This window comes from Rhinopithecus roxellana, chromosome 6, assembly GCF_007565055.1.
Source record: "Rhinopithecus roxellana isolate Shanxi Qingling chromosome 6, ASM756505v1, whole genome shotgun sequence".
NCBI lineage: Eukaryota > Metazoa > Chordata > Mammalia > Primates > Cercopithecidae > Rhinopithecus > Rhinopithecus roxellana.
Window position 1 is genome coordinate 78,035,398 of NC_044554.1, and position 19,680 is coordinate 78,055,077.

Below are 19,680 nucleotides of genomic sequence, written 5' to 3' on the forward strand. Positions count from 1 at the left end.
TTCCTTGTTTTGAGGATTACATTGTGTTGGGCGACAGCTCTGGGAAGTAAGGTATACATTCTGGAGTAACTTCCAATGAAAAAGGTGAAAGCATACGCGGAACTTTCAAGCCTTGAAAAAGTTCAGCCAAGTCGTTCTTGAAAAGTCCTCTTTTTAAACAAAGGGGGTTTCAGTCACCTCACATTTGCATAGCAGTTTCTCTCTTGTCAAAGCCTTTCACATTCACTTACTTTAATTCTTAGAGCACTCACTGAAGAGTGTGGAGTTGGGGGTCGGGGGTGGGGCGCAGAGCAGTGTTAACATCCTTCTGTAAGAGAAACAGAGGCTTTTGAGAGGCGAGGCATGGTGGCTCATGTCTGTAATCCCAGGACTTTGGGAGGAAGATCGTTTGGGTCCAGGAGTTCAAGACCAGGCTGGGCAAAATGGGGGCAACCTGTCTCTACAAAAAAAAAAAAAAAAAATTAGCTGGGCGTACTGGTGTGCCCGGTAGTCCTAGCTACTCAGGGCGCTTGAGGCAGGAGGATTGCTTAAGCCCAGGAGGCAGAGGATGCAGTCAACTGTGATCGCGCTGCTGCACTCCAGCCTGGGCAACAGCAAGACTCTGTCTTGCAAAACACAGAAACAAGAAATTTTAAAAATTAGTTGGGTGTGGTGGCACACGGATGTAGTCCCAGCTATTCAAGAGCCTGTGGCAGTAGGATCCCTTGAGGCCAGGAGTTCAAGACCAGCCTGGGCAATGTTGTGAGACACGCCACCTGCCCCCATCTTTACAGAGAATAAAAAAGTTATCTGGTCACGATGATGCACACCTATAATACCATCAATTCGGGAGGCTGAGATGTGAGGATCGCTTGAGACACGGCAGTTGGAGGCTGCCGTAAGCGGAGATCGAGTTAGTGCACTGCAGCCTCGTTGAGAGTGAGACCCTGCTTCAAAAAAAATAAATATATAGAGGCCGGGCGTGGTGGCTCACGCCTGTAATCCCAGCACTTTGGGAGGGCGAGGCAGGCAGATCACTTGAGGTCAGGAGTTCTAGACCAGCCTGGCCAACATGGCGAACGCCTTCACTACTAAAAATACAAAAAATTAGCCGAACCTGGTGGTGTGTGCCTGTAATCCTAGCTACTCGGGAGGCCGAGGCACGAGAATCACTTGAACCCGGGAGGTGGAGGTTTCAGTGAGCTGAGATCGTGCCACTGCACACCAACCTGGGCGACAGAGCCACACGCTGTCTCAATAATTAAATAAATAATAAGAAAAAAAAATAAAAGAGGCTCTTGAGAGTCAACTCATCTGCCTGAGCCACTTATTTCACACATCCCAGGACGCCTGATGAAGGGTTCTGGATTTTATTGTCTCCTGTCATCCAGGCGGGCTTCCTGAAGGAAACTGGACCGCCAGGGAGGCCGCGGCCTCGGTTCCAAGGGTCGCGCGTCGCAGGGTCGGAGGAGGTGGGGGAGAAGGGGCCGCTCCGGGGCCGACCCCGCCCGCAGTTGGGGGCCCACGTCACGTGACCAGCCGGGCGCCCGGGTCACGTGCCGAGGCGGGAAGGTGGGGGCTGTCGGGGGCGACTGGCGTCCGGACAGCGGCGCGCGGGGCACGCGAGGAGCGCACGAGGAGAGGCGGCACGGGCCGGAGCCGCGGAGGGAGGCGGCGGCGGCGGCCGCGGAGGAGGGGGCGGCCCCGCGGCCCCGCGTCCGCGTCACGTGGTGCGAGGCGGGCAGCCATCTTGCTACAAACACAAACACAGAGGAGCGGCCGCCGCGGGAGCGCCAGCGTCCCCTCCCCCGCCGCCGCCGTCCCCGGCCCCAGCCCGCCGCGCGCCGCCCACGCCCCGGACCGGACCCTTGCGCCGCCCGCGGTAAGCGCCCGGCGTCCCCGCGGCCCCCAGCCCACAGCCCGGCCCCGGGGCAGGCCCGCCCCCGACGCCGCGGCGGCCGCGCCGAGCCCGCGAGCTAGCGAAGCGCTGGAGCCAGCGCGCGGGCCGCCGGCGAGGACCCTCCCCCGTCTCCTCCCCGAGGCCGCCGCCGCCGCCGCCGCCGCCCGGTGCGTCCGCCCGCCCTCCCGCCCGCTCCGGCCCCTCCCCGCCGCCGGGACCCTCCCCCAGAGGCAGCCAGCCTCGGGGAGGCCCCAGGAGGCCGGCGCCCGGCTTGGGGGGCGACCGCTCGACCCCCGCGCACCTGGCGACACTCCCTGAAGGGCACGCCGTCCTCCCGGGCCGGCCCGCCGCCTTCCACCCCCGCGCTCCTAACGGTCGCCCCCGGGCCCCTGCCAAGCCCTGCTGTGGGCCGCCCGGGGGTCCCCGACCCTAGCGTTGTAAGGTGTCCGGGCCCCGCGCTCCCCGGAGTTCTCCCCAGCGCGCCTTTGGGTTCCCCTCGGAACGAGCTGGGCCTTGCGGTTCCCCAAGTCCAAGCTTTCCACGACTTTGGCCAACATGGAAGCCTTTCCCTCCACCCAGGCACCTCGCCTGAGTCCTCCTCAGCTCCGTTTCCTTTCGCTCCGGCTATCTTAGTTCTGGGTCATTGGGGTCTCCTTCCCAGTTTCCCTACCGCGGGAAACACCTTCCATAGCAGAGGCCGCTTTCCCTCCCCGTCCCAGGCCAGGCCCTTCCCAGCTCATGCCCCTCGGTGCAGCAGCTCCCTGGCCACAGCTCTCACACTTTGCCTTTAAAAAAATTTTTTTTTCCAAGTAACTTTTTAAGAGCCCCTTGTTTCTCTCCTCTGTTACACAGTCATTACTCGCTTTCCCGGTGAGACTCTAAGGTCTGTTGTATCTTAGTGCCAGGAACTGGGAGATGCTACATAAAGACTTGTTAGTTGGATTGAATTTTTTTTTTCCAGTCACCCAAGCCTTACTTCCCTCCTGCCTTTCAAAGTGTTGTTCTGGAAGATCGTCAGCTTTCCCATCTTCTTTGCACTGCCCCTTCGAGTCCATATAGCAGTTTCGATTTAGAACCCCGCCAACCCCTGGCCTTTGGCATGGAAACACCATCGGTGGTACCAGTAAGGGTCTCTTCTTTGCTGTCGACATGGGGGATTTGGGGTTTTTTCTCCTTCCCATCTTTTCTGTGCCCTTTGCAGACCTAGGCTAGCCACCCTCCACTAGGCTAGCTAGCTCTAATCTGATTTTCTTAGATTGTAGGTCTTGGTACCCCAGCGGTCTGTCGTGCCATTGGGAAGGATTTGGGGGTAGACCTGGACTTGGTGTCCCTGCCATTGCCTGGGGACCAGGGGCCCTGAGGGTCCCATGTGGTGGTTAGTCAAGTGGACCATGTGCTTAAACTTCTGAACTAGCTTGTTCTGTTGGACACATCAGTCTTGTGTTCGTGATCAGATGCGTTAGCTCTAAGTTTTACATGTGCTATTGGAATTTGGGAATTGAAAAATAGCCCACTATAGAGGAGAGAAGATGAGAGGACGAGGCTAGATGAAGGAGGTTGAAAGTCTACCAAATCTGAAATGGCTTCAAACTCACAGAGTAACGCTTGGGAGTTTGGGATGGTCATTACTGCCACCGTGCGCACCTCCAGTATTGCATAGAGTGTCGAGGATGTTGGGGCACACTGTCGGAGCAGCTTCCTCCTTGTTTTCCCTGGCTGGAACCCAAGGCTGGGCAAGTGGGCAAAAGGGAGCACAGGAGGTAAAGAGTGAAAATGCTTAAAAACTGTTGACTTGTAGGCAGTTGCCAAGCGGTGGTGTGATTTGCTGGGATGGCTCAGAGAGGAGAGAGGAGGGATAACTGACCAGCCGTGAGGAATGCGGGCTTGCATCTCTTCTTTAAGCCTCAGCGTCCTCATCCTACCACGCTTGAAGAATCTCCATCCTGAGAAAGGCCCAGGTCCCCTCCAGCAGGCCTGGGGCTGGGCGGTCGCTCCAGTGTTGGGGAATTGGGGACTCTGCTTCTGTTTAAGTGGCACTGTTCTGTGCCAAGGCACACTGCTCCCTGTTGGAGCTAATTTTAGGGGTGATGGAGTGAGGAGATAATGTTCTTAGCCGAATGTGCACTGGAACCGCCTGTTCTCGTCTTTTACTTCTCCCTTGAGTTCTGAGCCCCAGAGAGCGGGCTCCCTTCCCGCGCCCTGGCGCCTGCTGGAGCACCCAGGCCCAGCGTGTCCTCGCCCCTTGTCTCCGGCAGGGGGCAGTCTTTCAAAAGCATTGATTCAGATGCTGGGGGACTGAGGGTAGACAGGCCTGAGAAAGAGAAGGGGTGGGGAGAGGGCGAGGCTTGAGGGAAGGGCCAGGGCGGGGGACAGGCTGGAAGGGGCCTGTGAGGAGGAGACCCTGAGCTGAGAAAGCTCAGCCGGAAAAGCTGAGGCGGGCAGGTGGCAGTCCCCCATGCCCCCCGCCACCTCCTGCTCTTGTCTTCATTGGACAGGGATCAGATGCCTGGCTTTGAGAGCTTGCAATAGACAAACTTAAGCAGTTTTTCTTTAAAAAAAAAAAAAAACTATTCTTTTCTCAAAGATTTCCTCCTGGCAGGATTTCAGATTTCCCTCGTGGGACAGTGTAATTAGGGAATGATATCCCTGCTGTTCAGAGAGGAGAGTGACCCAGCTTTGCACACACCTGGCTTCCCTTGCCTTTCCCTTGGCCCAGTAGACCCCCGAGGGCTCTGCCAGTGCTCATGGCGCAGAGGAGGGCGTCTCAGCACTGGCGTGCTTGGAATCTGGAGTCACATAGCTCTTGGCTGTGGGGATGCCCTGTGTACCCCCTGCCCAGTGGTGACAGCCCAGAATGTCTCCAGACTTGGCCAGGAGCCCCCTGAGGAGCAGAGGGGCCCCCAGTCCAGAACCTGTTGGAGGGTGGGAGCCCCATGGTGGCCTGCAGCTGCGCCACTAGTTCCTTTAGTCCAAGGATGGGGCCAGGCACCACCAGCTTCCGGCACCAGACCCTGCTGTGGGGGCGCCTAGAGAGTTAACCTCAGTCTCCTGGTTTCTTCCCAAGAAGGCAGGTGGCATGGGCTTTTTCCTGCTCTGGGCCTGCTCTCTCCCCTGTCTTGGTGTGCTGTCCTCAGGCTGCATGAGCCACTCTCCCTTTGTGTGCCCCTTGCAGCTAAGACACAGCCAGGATGAGGGACTCTAGCCGGAGGCACCCAGGAGAGCTGCCCTTGCTGCGCTTGGCAGGGGACAGTGTGAGGCCATCACTTTAAGTTTTTTTTTTTTTTTTTTTTTTTTGAGACAGTCTTGCTCTGTTGCCCAGGCTGGAGGGCAGGGGCGCGATCTCGGCTCACTGCAACCTCCGCCTCCTGGGTTCAAGCGATTCTCCTGTCTCAGCCTCCCAAGTAGCGGGATTACAGGCACCTACCACCAGGCCCGGCTAATTTTTGTGTTTTTAGTAGAGACGGTTTTGCGACGTTGGCCAGGCTGGTCTCAAACTCCTGACCTCAGGTAATCTTCCTGCCTCGGTCTCCCAAAGTGCTGGGATTACAGGCATGAGCCACCACGCCTGGCCGCTTTTTATTTTTAAAAAAATGTTTAGAATTGTTTCTGTAGAGTTGTGGTCTTGTTCTGTTACTCAGGCTGGTCTTGGACTTCTCTCTTCAAGCCTCCCACAGTGTTGGGATTATAGGTATAAGCCATTGTGCTGGCCAAGTGGGTTCCTTTTCTGTTCTACCCTCTTCCACCCTCATGCCTGCAGGATGAGCTTCTGGCCTTCTAGAAGGAATGAACTGGAGGAGGCTCAAAATAGCCTCTCCTGAGGCTGGTTTGAAGGAATGTGGGGTGTTTTTCTTGGAGTGGGGAAAACTTAGGTATGCGGTGGTTATCTCCAGATACCTTTTGTTCCCTAAAGCTTTTTTAAAAAAGTGATTATTGTGGTAAAATATACAACAAAATTTGGATATTTTAACTGACTCTAACTGTGTTGTTCTGTGGCACTGAGTACACTCACATTGGTGTCTGGCCCTGACTACCAGCGGCCCCAGGATCTCCTCCTCAGTTGAAGCTCTGGGCCCTTCAGCAACAGTTCCCTGTCACCTCAGCCCCTGGTGGCTGCCCTTCTACCTTCCTCCCTTAGTGAGTGACTGCTCTAGAGACCTCATGAAAGAGAAGTAAGGTCTAACTCTCCTTTTTTGGCTGGTCTGTTTCACTTAGCGTCATGTCCTCAAGGCTCATCCGGTCCCCAGATTGCTCTAGGAGGCCACCTGCAGTCAGTGACAGGCTGGTGGCTTTGCGTGGCGTGGAGCACACCACCACTGGAGCATCCAGCCGAGGCTGAGGAGGGAGAGGCCCCAGGGGAGGCCACCCTGGCCCTGAGTTGCCTCTGAGCCCTGTGTTTCCCCCTGGGGTGCTGGGACTCTGAGCAGGCCTCGGCTTGTCGTGGGCTGCTGGCTCAGCTGGGGCTGATGGCCTTTCCCTCTTAGCACCCCGGTGGAACCCCCTTCCTCTTCTTTCCCAGACTGTGGCGTCCTGGAGTTGATGGGAGCTGCAGCACCAAGCCGGGCCAGCCTCCCTCTCAGCCAGTGACAACAGCTCTGCAGCGCCTGGACCCCGCCTACCCGCCTGAGTCCTCTGCCCGGGGCCCCAGGGATGCGCCTCATCCTGAGAGTCCCCTCCATCGTCCCTTAGAGGAACAGGCTGCTGCTGCACCCCCACCAGCCTCCATTGCCCTGACCTTATTTCCACCTGATGGTGCCAGAGGCTGCTTCCCATCCGGTATCCTGAGATCCTTGTTCCCTTGGTGGCTTGGTTGTTTCAGCCTCCGTTCTTGATTGGGGGCGGTGGTCTGGGTGTGATTCCTGTGGGGGAAACCAGCCCGAGGTGCCTTGGCTCAGGCTTGCCTGGAGCCTCGTCATGTACCCGTCTGTGGCCCTAGAGTCACCTCCTGCTCCTTTTCACTGGGTTTCTCCCCAGACCAAGCCCCTGGATTTGAGCTTCTGAGCAGCCAACTGTGATTTTTTTCATAAGGGAAAGAATTTTGCTCCTAGATTTATTTCTAATCCTTCTCTCCATAACTGACCTTTTCTCTGTAAGCTATTTGTGGCTCTAGTGGGTTTTTGCTTGCTTGCTTGTTTTTGTTTTATCTTTGCCCTGAACATCCATCCTGGCCTCGGCTGCCTCCCTCTCCGAGTTCTGCGCTGCACCTCCTGTCTCAGCCTCCCAAAGAGGGTGGTGAGGGTGCTGATGCCCAGAGATACCACCCGGCGAATGGACCTCTCCCGTCATGCAGGGCAGGGCAGGGCTGCTAGCAGAGCCTTGTCCTGAACCCTGCCTCCTCCCCTCTGCTCTCCTTAAGGGTCTTTCCCAGATGTGAAGGTCGCTCCCAGGCTCTACTGAGGCCAGACCAATTCCCAGTGGCTTGGGGACCCTCGTTCACTCCAGCACCAGCCCCTGCCCTCCTGCTTCCTGGGCCAGGCTGCCAGGTGAGCCCTGGGCTGAGGGAGGTTGCCCCACAGAGGCCAGAAGGACTCAAGCTTCCCATCTCCTCGCCTCCCCCAGGTCTTTCACCGTCTGGACTCATCTCTGGGTAACTCATGGTGTGAGTGGCCACGTGGCTGGCTTAGGTGAGTCCTTTTAGACCCCAGGTGACCCACCAGCTAGTCCGGGGCGCATTGCCATGCCTACCAGGATGTACCCCGGCGTGTCCTCCCTGCACTTGAAAGGTCTCCGTGTGCCGTTCTCCATGGCCCCGTTCCCCCACAGGTGTTTAGAGAGTGAACGCCAGGTCCCTTCCTCCCCACCCCCGGCCTCTCAGAAACACGCCCAGCCCCACGATGGCAGCAGAGACACTCAACTTTGGGCCTGAGTGGTGAGTCACATGTGCCTCAGCTGCCGTGGAGATTCGGGAAAGCACAGTCAGGCTGCCCTGACCTCTGTCTTCTTCCCTCTGTGTCGTGTCCAGGCTCAGGGCCCTGTCTGGGGGCGGCAGCGTGGCCTCCCCACCCCCGTCCCCTGCCATGCCCAAATACAAGTTGGCTGATTACCGCTATGGACGAGAGGAGATGCTGGCCCTCTACGTCAAGGAGAACAAGGTGAGTGCGTGGGTGAGGGTTGTTGGCGGCGGTGGCCTCTGCCCATGGAGGGGATCTGGCAGCATGTGGTGTCTTGGCTGTCCCACCCCACCGCCAGGTCCCAGAAGAGCTGCAGGACAAGGAGTTTGCCGCGGTGCTGCAGGACGAGCCACTGCAACCCCTGGCCCTGGAGCCGCTGACTGAGGAGGAACAGGTGGGGCCAGGCCAGGAGCTAAGACTGCGGGGGCCCGGGAGGGGTGGCCGTGGGTAGGGCTAGGAGGAGAGGGGCCAGTGCTGGGGAGATAGGCCGGGTGGGTGCTGTGGGGTGGGAGGTGGGGGTGGTCAGGTGCCTGGGTCCTCACTCCCGCCCCTGGCTCCCTCCTCAGAGAAACTTCTCCCTGTCAGTGAACAGTGTGGCTGTGCTGAGGCTGATGGGGAAAGGGGCTGGCCCCCCCCTGACTGGCACCTCCCGAGGCAGGGGCAGCACGCGGAGCCGAGGTAGAGGGGTGATGGCGTGTCCCGGGGGCGGGCAGATCAGGGCCCCTGACTTCGAGGACGTGCAGCAGGTTTCAGTGTGCATCTGGCCTCTTATCTAGGCCGTGGCCGCGGTGACAGCTGCTTTTACCAAAGAAGCATCGAAGAAGGCGATGGGGCCTTTGGACGAAGCCCCCGGGAGATCCAGCGCAGCCAGAGCTGGGATGACAGGTGGGGCCAGGAGGGGGTGTGGCATAGAGCAGGGCAGGCCAGGGAGGGAGGCCTGGTTCCTGTTGCTAGAGGGTAACAGAGGCCTACCAGATAAGCCCTGTCGGAGATTCCTGTTCTCCTGAGCCCTGGTTTCCTCTGTGCCCTCCCTCCCTCCACTGCCTCAGGGCACAGTGGACAAGGCATGGGGCGGTCGCACAGGGTGGGTGGGGAGGCTGTACTGTTTTTGACCCACACGTTTCCCCTCCTGCAGAGGCGAGAGGCGGTTTGAGAAGTCAGCAAGGCGGGATGGAGGTACGAGGTTGCTGAGGGCGGCGGCCGGGGCAGCGGGGAGGATCAAGATGGGTGGCCCGGTCTGAGGGTGTTTATTTCGGAGGTGCTAGGGGCAGAAGGGTCTGGAGCTGGCCCCCCACGTTTCCTGAGGGTCCAGGTACCACGCTGCCTTTCTGATAACTGCCCCTCTCTTCCATCTCCCAGCACGATGTGGGTTTGAGGAGGGAGGGGCTGGCCCAAGGAAGGAGCATGCCCGCTCAGACAGCGAGAACTGGCGCTCCTTACGGGAGGAGCAGGAGGAGGAGGAGGAGGGCAGCTGGAGGCTTGGGGCAGGGCCCCGGCGAGATGGCGACCGCTGGCGCTCCGCCAGCCCTGGTGAGATTGGGGCCCAGTAGCATTGGTGGGGCCAGTGGGGAGCAGGAACTGTCATGAGAGGGTGGGCTCCTGTAGCCCCTGGGAGGGAGCAGAGGCTGGCTGGTGTGGGAGTGGCTGGGACAGCAGCCCTGGAGGTGCTCCATGAGCTGCAGCAGAGGGGGCCGCCAGCTTCGCTTGGGTACCCACTCTTCTTCTCCCTGACTTTTCCTGCGCAGATGGCGGTCCCCGCTCTGCTGGCTGGCGGGAACATGGGGAACGGAGGCGCAAGTTTGAATTTGATTTGCGAGGGGATCGAGGCGGGTGTGGTGAAGAGGAGGGGCGGGGAGGGGGAGGCAGCTCTCACCTGCGGCGGTGCCGAGTGCCTGACGGCTTTGAGGAGGACAAGGATGGGCTCCCAGAGTGGTGCCTGGACGATGAGGATGAAGAAATGGGCACCTTTGATGCCTCTGGGGCCTTCTTGCCTCTCAAGGTATCTGCGAGGAGGCAAGGGTGGGAACCTGCCCTGCTGGGGTCCTCTTCCTCCCCACCCACCCAGCTGTTCTCTGCCCCCCACCCCCACCCCATGCAGAAGGGCCCCAAGGAGCCCATTCCTGAGGAGCAGGAGCTGGACTTCCAAGGGCTGGAGGAGGAGGAGGAGCCTTCCGAAGGGCTAGAGGAAGAAGGGCCTGAGGCGGGTGAGCCTGTGGGGTGCTCAGCGGGCCTGGGGGTTCTTTGCCAGGCTGGGCACTTGGTGGATCAGGCTACTTAGAAGTGGAAGAAGAGTGTTGAGAGGTGAGGAGGAACCAGGGGGTAGCAGAGCCATGTCTTCAAGGCAGTGTACCAGATAGAAATCAGGCATAATCAGAATGACCTTTGAAAGTCCCTTGAAGAAACTGTGGAACCTGGGGTGAAGTCTGCGGGGTTGTGTGGTGTTGTGCAGTGTTGATATGTTCCTGCCGCGTCTGGCACATGGAGGCAAGGGTCAGGGCACCACATTCCCGCTCCACCATTAGTTGAGTTGACCCAAGTGAAGTGGTGGACTTGGCCCAGGGGAGGGTCCAGCCACACACTCAAGGGCTTGTGCTCACTCGCGTGGCAGGCCCAGCCCTTGGTTCTGAACTCTGGCTATCTTCCTCTTCTAGGTGGGAAGGAGCTAACCCCACTGCCTCCGCAGGAAGAGAAGTCCAGCTCCCCGTCCCCACTACCCACCCTGGGCCCACTCTGGGGGACAAACGGGGATGGGGACGAAGCTGCAGAGAAAGAGCCCCCAGTGGCTGAAGGTAGGAAGGGAGGATGACCTACCTCCTGGGTGCCCTGGGGCTGTGAGAGAAAGTGGTCCCTTCTTGTGGGGGTGGGCACACAGGGCATTCACATTGAGGAGCCATGGCAAGAGCTCAGTGTTCTGGAGTGAGGGTGGGCAGAGGCTATCTTGTCTCCTTGCCGCCCTCCCTTCCACCTCCTGTCCTCATGCCTTCCAGATGATATTCGGGGGATCCAGCTGAGTCCCGGGGTGGGCTCCCCTGCTGGCCCACCCGGAGATCTGGAGGATGATGAAGGCTTAAAGCACCTGCAGCAGGTGTGGGGGCCTGAGAAAGTGGGAGGGACCCTTCACACTTCTGACCTGACCTGCTTGGCCCCAGCCCCGGCCCCAGCTCAAGCTCTATCCCCATCCTGATGTTGCTGAGATTGGCAGCTGAGACTTTCTTCTCTTCCTGGGCTTCCAGGAGGCGGAGAAGCTGGTGGCCTCCCTGCAGGACAGCTCCTTAGAGGAGGAGCAGTTCACGGCTGCCATGCAGACCCAGGGCCTGCGCCACTCTGCAGCCGCCACTGCCCTCCCACTCAGCCATGGAGCTGCCCGGAAGTGGTTCTACAAGGATCCGCAGGGCGAGATCCAAGGTACCTGTGTGGGATAGGAGGGCTGCCCAGGGCCGTTCTGGTTCAGGGTGTCTCTGGCCTACCCTGTGACCGCAGTGGTTCTCCTTCTCCCTTGCTCCCTGTCCAGGCCCCTTCACGACACAGGAGATGGCAGAGTGGTTCCAGGCTGGCTACTTCTCCATGTCGCTGCTGGTGAAGCGGGGCTGTGATGAGGGCTTCCAGCCGCTAGGCGAGGTGATCAAGATGTGGGGCCGTGTGCCCTTTGCCCCAGGTCCCTCACCACCCCCACTGCTGGTGAGCCGCCTCTCCCCTGCATGGAGGGACAGGGTGTAAGGGGTGCGGGCAGGAGTCCAGCAGAGTCCCCTCTTCCGTGCTGCGGCACTGGCCGAACTCTCACCCGAGCAGGGAAACATGGACCAGGAGCGGCTGAAGAAACAGCAGGAGCTGGCCGCAGCTGCCTTGTACCAGCAGCTGCAGCACCAGCAGTTTCTTCAGCTGGTCAGCAGGTATGGGGGGCCTGGGGTGGGCTGGGAGAAGGCCCGGCGCTGGCTCTGTGGCCCACCACCTCCACTGTCCCATTTGCAGCCGCCAGCTCCCACAATGCGCGCTTCGAGAAAAGGCAGCTCTGGGGGACCTGACGCCACCGCCGCCGCAGCAGCAGCAGCAGCAGCAGCTCACGGCATTCCTGCAGCAGCTCCAGGCGCTCAAACCCCCCAGGTGCGGGGCGCATGCTAGCCCTCAGGATACAGGGTAGGGAACGGGGGCAGACCAGAGATGGATTTGGGGTCCTGAGAATCCACGATTTGCTCCTCAGAGGCGGGGACCAGAACCTGCTCCCGACGATGAGCCGGTCCTTGTCGGTGCCGGATTCGGGCCGCCTCTGGGACGTACATACCTCAGCCTCATCACAGTCAGGTGTGTGGCTTGCCTGGTCCCCACCCCCAAGGCAGTCTCCAGGTGAACTGGGGTCCGGGGTCTGCTCCCCACCCTTGCACCCGTAGTTGCCATTCTGGCTGGGGAGCCCACTGCTGTGGCTGGACTGGATCAGTGGGCCCGAGTGCCCACCTGCAGCTGCCTCTGCCCCCTGCAGGTGGTGAGGCCAGTCTTTGGGACATACCAATTAACTCTTCGACTCAGGGTCCAATTCTAGAACAACTCCAGCTACAACATAAAGTGAGTAGGCATCCTGGGGCTGAGGCCCCTGGGAATGAAAGGGTGGACCGAGGCAGGCCCCAAGCTGTCCCCTGCAGCTCTCCCCTCTGATCAGCCCCTGGTCTCAGTTCCAGGAGCGCAGAGAAGTGGAGCTCAGGGCGAAGCGGGAAGAAGAGGAACGCAAGCGCCGGGAGGAGAAGCGCCGCCAGCAGCAGCAGGAGGAGCAGAAGCGGCGGCAAGAGGAGGAAGAGCTGTTTCGGCGCAAGCAGGTGGGTGCTCCCGAGCCTCAGCTGGCTGGGGAGAGAGCCCTCGTCAGGTCCCCTCACTGTGTCCCCCTTAGGTGCGGCAGCAGGAGCTGTTGCTGAAGTTGCTACAGCAGCAGCAGCAGGCAGTCCCCGTGCCCCCCGCGCCCAGCTCCCCGCCCCCACTCTGGGCTGGCCTGGCCAAGCAGGGGCTGTCCATGAAGACACTCCTGGAGTTGCAGCTGGAGGGCGAGCGGCAGCTGCACAAACAGCCCCCACCTCGGGAGCCAGCTCGGGCCCAGGCCCCCAACCACCGAGTGGTGAGCAGGCCAGGAACCTCCCAGGACCCCCCCATGCGGTTTCCAGGGTGGCACAGGGAGGGGGATCACTGAGCCCAGACTTGTGCAGCCCAAACCCCAGCCCCTCCTGTGATGGCAACAGCTCTTGTGGCCCTCGCCTCACCCCTCTCCCTTTGTCACCTAAATAAGCCTCCCCGTCTGCTTTTCTGGGGTGCCTTTGTTTGAGCCACTCTGATCTTTTGCTATCTATAGCAGCTTGGGGGCCTGGGCACTGCCCCCCTGAACCAGTGGGTGTCTGAGGCTGGGCCGCTATGGAGCGGGCCAGACAAGAGTGGGGGCGGCAGCAGCGGCCTGGGGCTCTGGGAGGACACCACCAAGAGCGGCGGGAGCCTGGTCCGCAGCCTCGGCCTGAAGAACAGCCGGAGCAGCCCATCTCTCAGGTGGGCGTGGCACCTGGAGGCTTGGGGTGGCCCTGGGAGGGAAGGTGGCAGACTCTCCCGCCCCCACCAGCTGATTTCCGACCCTGACTCACCCACCCCCTTCAGTGACTCGTACAGCCACCTATCGGGTCGGCCCATTCGCAAAAAGACAGAGGAAGAAGAGAAGCTGCTGAAGCTGCTGCAGGGCATCCCCAGGCCCCAGGATGGCTTCACCCAGTGGTGTGAGCAGATGCTGCACACACTGAGCGCCACAGGCAGCCTGGACGGTGCGTGAGTGGCTTCCAGGAAGTGGGCGGGGCCTGGGGCTCCAGACCTGGCCAGGTGGTCCTGACAGCCCTCGCTCATCCTGCAGTGCCCATGGCTGTAGCGATCCTCAAGGAGGTGGAATCCCCCTATGATGTCCACGATTATATCCGTTCCTGCCTGGGGGACACGCTGGAAGCCAAAGAATTTGCCAAACAATTCCTGGAGCGGAGGGCCAAGCAGAAAGCCAGCCAACAGCGGCAGCAGCAGCAGGTGAGGCACCCGGCACCAGTAGCTGGGGTGGGCTTGCCTGGCACTTCTTGACCTTCACCCTCCTCTTTGTTGCCCTAGGAGGCGTGGCTGAGCAGCGCCTCCCTGCAGACGGCCTTCCAGGCCAACCACAGCACCAAACTCGGCCCCGGGGAGGGCAGCAAGGCCAAGAGGCGGGCACTGATGCTGCACTCAGACCCCAGCATCCTGGGTGAGCTGGGCTGGGGCAGGAGCGGGACTTCCTTGGCACAGGGCAGGAGGAGCCCAGGAGAGAGCTCAGACCCAGCTTCTCCCCGGCTTCAGGGTACTCCCTGCACGGATCTTCTGGTGAGATCGAGAGCGTGGATGACTACTGACCAGCCCGGACCCCCAGCCCCTGGGCTGTAGGCCAGGGCGGCTGCGGCGGCATGGACCGAGGGTCCCAGCCTGCAGGCTCCCCGCAGGGAGCAGAGGAGGAGGCAGGGGCGGGGTCCCCAGCACTTGTTACAAACACACGATGCACCTTAACTCACCCACCACGAGGCACTTTACAGACTGGGGGAGGGGGTTTTCTTTTTATTTTTTTTTTTTTAATTTTAAACGACTTTGAAGAAAAGTTAGGAGAAGCAAAAATATTGTTAAAAACTAGACTCTAAACACCCCTTCCCGCTGTGAGGATAGTGGGTGTGACGATGGAAGGTCCACAGAGGATTTTTGTTTTTTGTTTTTTTAAGAAAAAAGATGAAAAAATGAAAAAAAAATGGTTAAGAGGCTGAAAGAAAAAACACACTGTTATTTTGGGGCAGTGGGGACACAGGCCCCGTGGACCTGTCCTGCCTGGCCCCCAAGGCCACACTTACCCCCCCCCCCGAAGGCGGGCCATGGGGTAACTGGAGGCTGGGGGCCAGCAGTTTGCACAGGAGGCCTGTCTGAGCCCCGCCCACGGGACCCGCTGTGAGCAGCTCCTTTCACCGGGGCTGGCTGAGGTGTCCGGGGTGGGGCCAAAGTAGCCCCTTGGCTTTGCTGCTTTGGGGGACAGTTGCACAAATTGGAAGAGCTGCCCCAGCTCTCTGGCTGCCATCCTGTGCTGGCCGAGTAGATGGGAGGGACCAGGCCGTGCCAACCTCTCTGGCTGGCAGGGTGGGGCAGCAGGACTCTGACTGTGGCCCTGGTGAGGGGCATCCCCCACCGCTGCCATTTTGGGGGACACCCTGGGTTTGAACCTGAAAGCCCCAGCTCTCTGCCTTGCCACGTGAATGTATTCTTTGGGCCGCAAGCCCCCACCTCACCCCTGCCTGGCTCCTGCCTCACCTCTGTGAGCGGCGGGGGTGGATGATTGCTCCGGAGGCTGCAGAGAGAAGGCTGAGCTGTTTCTCCCGTGAAGGGGACAGGCCCCCCCAGTTCCTGCCGCGGGTGTCCCGCCCGGGCTGTGTCCGAGGGAGGGGTTTCCCCTGCGCTTCCTCTTGCACTTCCCGCTCCGTTTCCGGGGGGCGGGAGGAAGATTGGGGAAGTCGGCTCTTACTCGGTGACGTCTCCATTGCCGGAGACCCTGGTTGTGCTGCCGCCCCTCCCCCCTCCCCTTGCTTACCCCTTCCGGGCCGTGCTGCAACCCCGCCTTTCCCCCCACTTCCCCGGCGGCCTCGGGCCTGACGTCAGCCCTGCATCCCCCAGGCCTAGGGCCAGCGGCCAGGAGCTGCCTCCCCCAGCCCCCGTCCCGCGGCCCCCAGCCGCCCCCAACCCCGCCCCACGGGCCCGGCGCCATGAGTGAGCTGGAGCAACTGAGACAGGAGGCCGAGCAGCTCCGGAACCAGATCCGGGTGAGGGCCTGGTGCGGTATGGGCCGTTTGTGTGTACACCGCCCAGTGCTCTGGACCGGGCTGGGTGAGGGTGTTGGTGGGGGAAGGGGGAGGGCGGGCCCCTTAATGGCTCAGAATCTGATTTTGTCTTCTCACCCTCTCCTACCCATCTTGTCTTCTCTTGCATCTCTCTGGCTCTACCATTCCTTATAGGATGCCCGAAAAGCATGTGGGGACTCAACACTGACCCAGGTGAGGGCACTCGGTGGTCAGGAGGTGACTGGGGTTGGAGGGGCAAGGATCAGAGGCCAGTGCTCGCTGCAGTCCTGCTACCTGGGCCTCCCTGAGCCCATTCTGTCTCTACCTTCAGATCACAGCTGGGCTGGACCCAGTGGGGAGAATCCAGATGAGGACCCGGAGGACCCTCCGTGGGCACCTGGCAAAGATCTATGCCATGCACTGGGGGACCGACTCAAGGTGTGTGTGTGCGCGGGCTGGCGCTGTGGGCCGAGTTTCTAGCAGGCTGTGGGAGCAGCCTCCGATCTGGCGGGGTGAGTAGGCCACCAGAATACCCAGAGTATGTCTGGAAATAAGGTGACTCCCAGACATGCCCGCCAGACCTGGACAGGCAGGACCATGCTGGTGAGAACTTGTGGGCTGCCGCTGGAGACTGTCTCTCAGGTGGCTCACACCTGTAATCCCACCATGTGGGGAGGCCAGGGCAGGATCACTTGAGCTCAGGAGTTTTGAGACCAGCCTGGGCAACATAGTGAGACCCTGTCTCTACTAAAAATTGAAAAATGAGCCAGGTGTGGTGGTGCCCGCCTTGTAGTCCCAGCTATGTGGGGGAGGCTGAGGTGGGAGGATCACTTGAGCCCAGGAATTCCAGGCTGCAATGAGCTGTGATGGTGCCACTGCACTCCAGCCTGGACAACAGAGACCCTACCTTTTCCCATCCCATGGGAAGGGGGTGTGTCTTGCTTTCACGCCATCCTTCTGCTCTCCCTACACCGTTCCCCACCAGGCTGCTGGTCAGCGCCTCGCAGGATGGGAAGCTCATCATCTGGGACAGCTACACCACCAACAAGGTAGGGTGGCGCGGGGTGTGGGGTGCGGCGGGGTCACAGGGCCCTGACTGCCTCTGACCCTGGCGCTGCCCTTGCTCCACAGGTCCACGCCATCCCGCTGCGCTCCTCCTGGGTCATGACCTGTGCCTATGCGCCCTCAGGGAACTTTGTGGCCTGTGGGGGGTTGGACAACATCTGCTCCATCTACAGCCTCAAGACCCGCGAGGGCAACGTCAGGGTCAGCCGGGAGCTGCCTGGCCACACTGGTGAGGGGCCTGGCCCGGCTAGCACCCTTTTTGGGGTCGGGGGGTGCGCTGCCCTCCGTGTGGAGACCTGGCTGACTAGCTCCTTCCCCAGGGTACCTGTCGTGCTGCCGCTTCCTGGATGACAACCAAATCATCACCAGCTCTGGGGATACCACCTGGTGAGTCTCTGCCAGGGCTGAACAGTCTGGGCGAACCCACACTTCCTGCCTCGGGCCACTGTCCCAGTGCTCAGCAGGCAGCGTGCACTGTAGCCTCTCTCTCCTGGTGGGCACTAAGGGGGTCAGGGAGGGATGCATCTCCTCCCCACCTAAGGCTCTGAGAAGAGCCTCCCTGAACCCTTTTACAGGGTTGGGCTCATGTGGTGGGGTGGGGAGGGCAGGGACTCTGTTCTTTGCCCCGTCTCTTATCTTTTCCTTCTTCCTGTCACCTCTCCAGTGCCCTGTGGGACATTGAGACAGGCCAGCAGACAGTGGGTTTTGCTGGACACAGTGGGGATGTAATGTCCCTGTCCCTGGCCCCGGATGGCCGCACGTTTGTGTCAGGCGCCTGTGATGCCTCTATCAAGCTGTGGGACGTGCGGGATTCCATGTGCCGACAGACCTTCATCGGCCACGAATCCGACATCAACGCGGTGGCTGTGAGTTCTGGGGCGAGCTGGGCCAGGCCCTTTCCACCAGGCTCCCGGCCCTGCCCCTCGCCCTCACCCCATCCCGGTCCTGTGTCCTGCAGTTCTTCCCCAACGGCTATGCCTTCACCACCGGCTCTGATGACGCCACGTGCCGCCTCTTCGACCTGCGGGCCGATCAGGAGCTCCTCATGTACTCCCATGACAACATCATCTGTGGCATCACCTCTGTTGCCTTCTCACGCAGCGGCCGGCTGCTGCTCGCTGGCTACGACGACTTCAACTGCAACATCTGGGATGCCATGAAGGGCGACCGTGCAGGTGAGAGCTGGGGGCCCAGGCTGGGCGGGTGGGGACCTGGAGCCTAGGCCAAATGGGTTCTGACTTTTCCCTTCCTCACAGGGGTCCTCGCTGGCCACGACAACCGTGTGAGCTGCCTTGGGGTCACCGACGATGGCATGGCTGTGGCCACTGGCTCCTGGGACTCCTTCCTCAAGATCTGGAACTAACAGCCCCACCCCCACTGGGCCCAGGCCGGGAGGGGCCCTGTCCACGCCCACACTACAGGCCAGGGCTGAGGGGCTGGGCACACTCCCAGCCCCCTTCCCTGGGCCACGGGGCCTTGGGTCCCTGCCCTCCCACCCAGGTTTGGTTCCTCCCGGGGCCCCCACTGTGGAGATAAAAAGGGGATGGAATGGGGGAAGAGGAGGGGCAGGAGGCCCTCATCCTTCTGCTGCCCTGGGGTTGGGGCCTCACCCCTCTGGAGGGCCAGAGGCAGGAGGTGGAAACCCCAGGGGCTGGCTTTTTTAAAACTGGTTTTATTTTAATTTTTATTATATTTTCAGTTTTTCCATAAAGGAGCCAATTCCAACTCTGTACCTGGTCTCTGCCCTTGCTGTGTCCTCGTTTCTGAACTTTGCTGCCTGAGGGCTGCTGGGGGTGTGGGTGGCGGGGAGGGTATGGGGCCCGCCAGGCAGCTGGGGCTGGGGACGGGGTCTGCACTCTCCCTCAGCCCAAAGCCTTCCATCCAGAGGTTGTTGGATAAGCATCCCCCCGCCATGATCTCCATCAGGCTGCTGACCAGAGCCAGCCTGACCAGGCGGACCCTGCTCGGAGCTCCTAGTTCCCAACTCTGTGCCGAGCCACTCATCCCCATGGCTCTCCCCAGATAACGAGCAGCGGAGGCGGAACGGGAGAACACACACCAAGTTTTATTGGGAGAAGGGAGTATTTACAGGAGCAGGTAAAGAGGGAAGTCACACAGGGTGGAGAGGGGGCGGGGAGATTGTGGGTACAAGGCAGACAGGGAACACGGCGACCCCTGCACCCACCCCAACCCCAGGAAGGGCATGGGAGCAGCGAGGGCCCAGGAAGACTGGGGCCGGGGGAAGGACAGCAACAGGGTCTGAGTCCCTGGGCAGGGGGGCTCAGGGGCTTGTAAACATTGACCACTCTCAGAAAGGGATGGGGGTGGGAGAGGGCTCCCCCTATACTTCCTCACAGGGTTAAGGCCTCTCCAGGCTCATGGGCCCCCTAAATCCAAAGTCTCTTTAGCTGGGGAGAAGGGGCAGGAAGAGACAGGAAGAGTGTCCCCCTTCCCCTGCATTGGCTGCGGCAGGGGTGGGGGGGTTACATTCAGTCACAACAGGAGTCTCCCCCACACCTGGCGAGAGGGAAGGGGAGCTGGGGGCCAGCAGCAGCAAACACTCCCCCCGGCCCGTCACCCCTTATTGCTTTAGAGAGAATATTGTCTTTTCAGGGACGCTAACACTGTGGGAACCAGGGAGAAGCAGGTGGGGGCCCCCCACCCCGAGGCCAGCTTGATCCCCCAACACTGACCTAGTTGCCACTTTGGTGCCAAAAAAAAAAAAAACCCTAACAACAAAAAACCAAACACCATCTTTCTGGGGCTAGATGGGGAAAGGGGCCACTCCCCACGTCCCCAGGGCAGGAGGGAGAAATACATTCATGGAGGGAGGCAGTGGCGGAGCCTTGCCCTAATACTGCACTCTGAGCAATGAGGTCAATGGGAGGAGCTGGATGAGAAACCCAAAAGACAAAACTGTTACAAAACCCAAAATGGGTGGAGACGAACCCAAGTAGGGGACTGGGAATAAGTGGGTGAGCAATAGAAGGGGCAGCCTCCCCTG

General features: G+C 60.4%; 2 protein-coding genes across 6 annotated transcripts; both read left to right on the plus strand.

Annotated features, from left to right (window-relative positions):
* The first annotated feature begins 1,605 nt into the window (after window positions 1-1,605).
* Window positions 1,606-15,168, plus strand: GIGYF1 (GRB10 interacting GYF protein 1). Of its 5 annotated transcripts, XM_030932285.1 has the most exons (28): window positions 1,613-1,861; window positions 6,396-6,652; window positions 7,233-7,359; window positions 7,436-7,500; window positions 7,640-7,745; window positions 7,839-7,968; window positions 8,066-8,161; window positions 8,334-8,445; window positions 8,544-8,652; window positions 8,903-8,943; window positions 9,127-9,297; window positions 9,513-9,766; window positions 9,866-9,971; window positions 10,419-10,556; window positions 10,755-10,852; window positions 11,001-11,172; window positions 11,279-11,445; window positions 11,557-11,657; window positions 11,737-11,868; window positions 11,966-12,066; window positions 12,242-12,324; window positions 12,432-12,572; window positions 12,644-12,865; window positions 13,097-13,284; window positions 13,390-13,550; window positions 13,637-13,800; window positions 13,879-14,008; window positions 14,101-15,168. In XM_030932285.1, the coding sequence occupies exons 5-28, from the start codon at window positions 7,711-7,713 to the stop codon at window positions 14,151-14,153; spliced, it is 3,105 nt and encodes a 1,034-aa protein (XP_030788145.1). In that variant the 5' UTR covers window positions 1,613-1,861; window positions 6,396-6,652; window positions 7,233-7,359; window positions 7,436-7,500; window positions 7,640-7,710; the 3' UTR covers window positions 14,154-15,168. The 5 variants fall into 5 exon arrangements, with proteins under 5 accessions (XP_030788144.1, XP_030788142.1, XP_030788143.1 ...); XM_030932284.1 differs by having other exon boundaries at window positions 1,606-1,861; window positions 9,513-9,971; window positions 13,100-13,284; window positions 14,101-15,162; XM_030932282.1 differs by having other exon boundaries at window positions 1,608-1,861; window positions 9,513-9,971; window positions 14,101-15,162.
* Window positions 15,169-15,277: 109 nt separating this feature from the next.
* On the plus strand, window positions 15,278-18,408 carry GNB2 (G protein subunit beta 2). Its single transcript, XM_030932287.1, has 9 exons — window positions 15,278-15,593; window positions 15,786-15,824; window positions 15,943-16,049; window positions 16,597-16,660; window positions 16,743-16,905; window positions 16,997-17,063; window positions 17,341-17,542; window positions 17,635-17,851; window positions 17,933-18,408. Exons 1-9 carry the CDS (start codon window positions 15,537-15,539, stop codon window positions 18,037-18,039), a joined length of 1,023 nt encoding a protein of 340 aa, XP_030788147.1. The 5' UTR covers window positions 15,278-15,536; the 3' UTR covers window positions 18,040-18,408.
* Window positions 18,409-19,680: the final 1,272 nt, after the last annotated feature.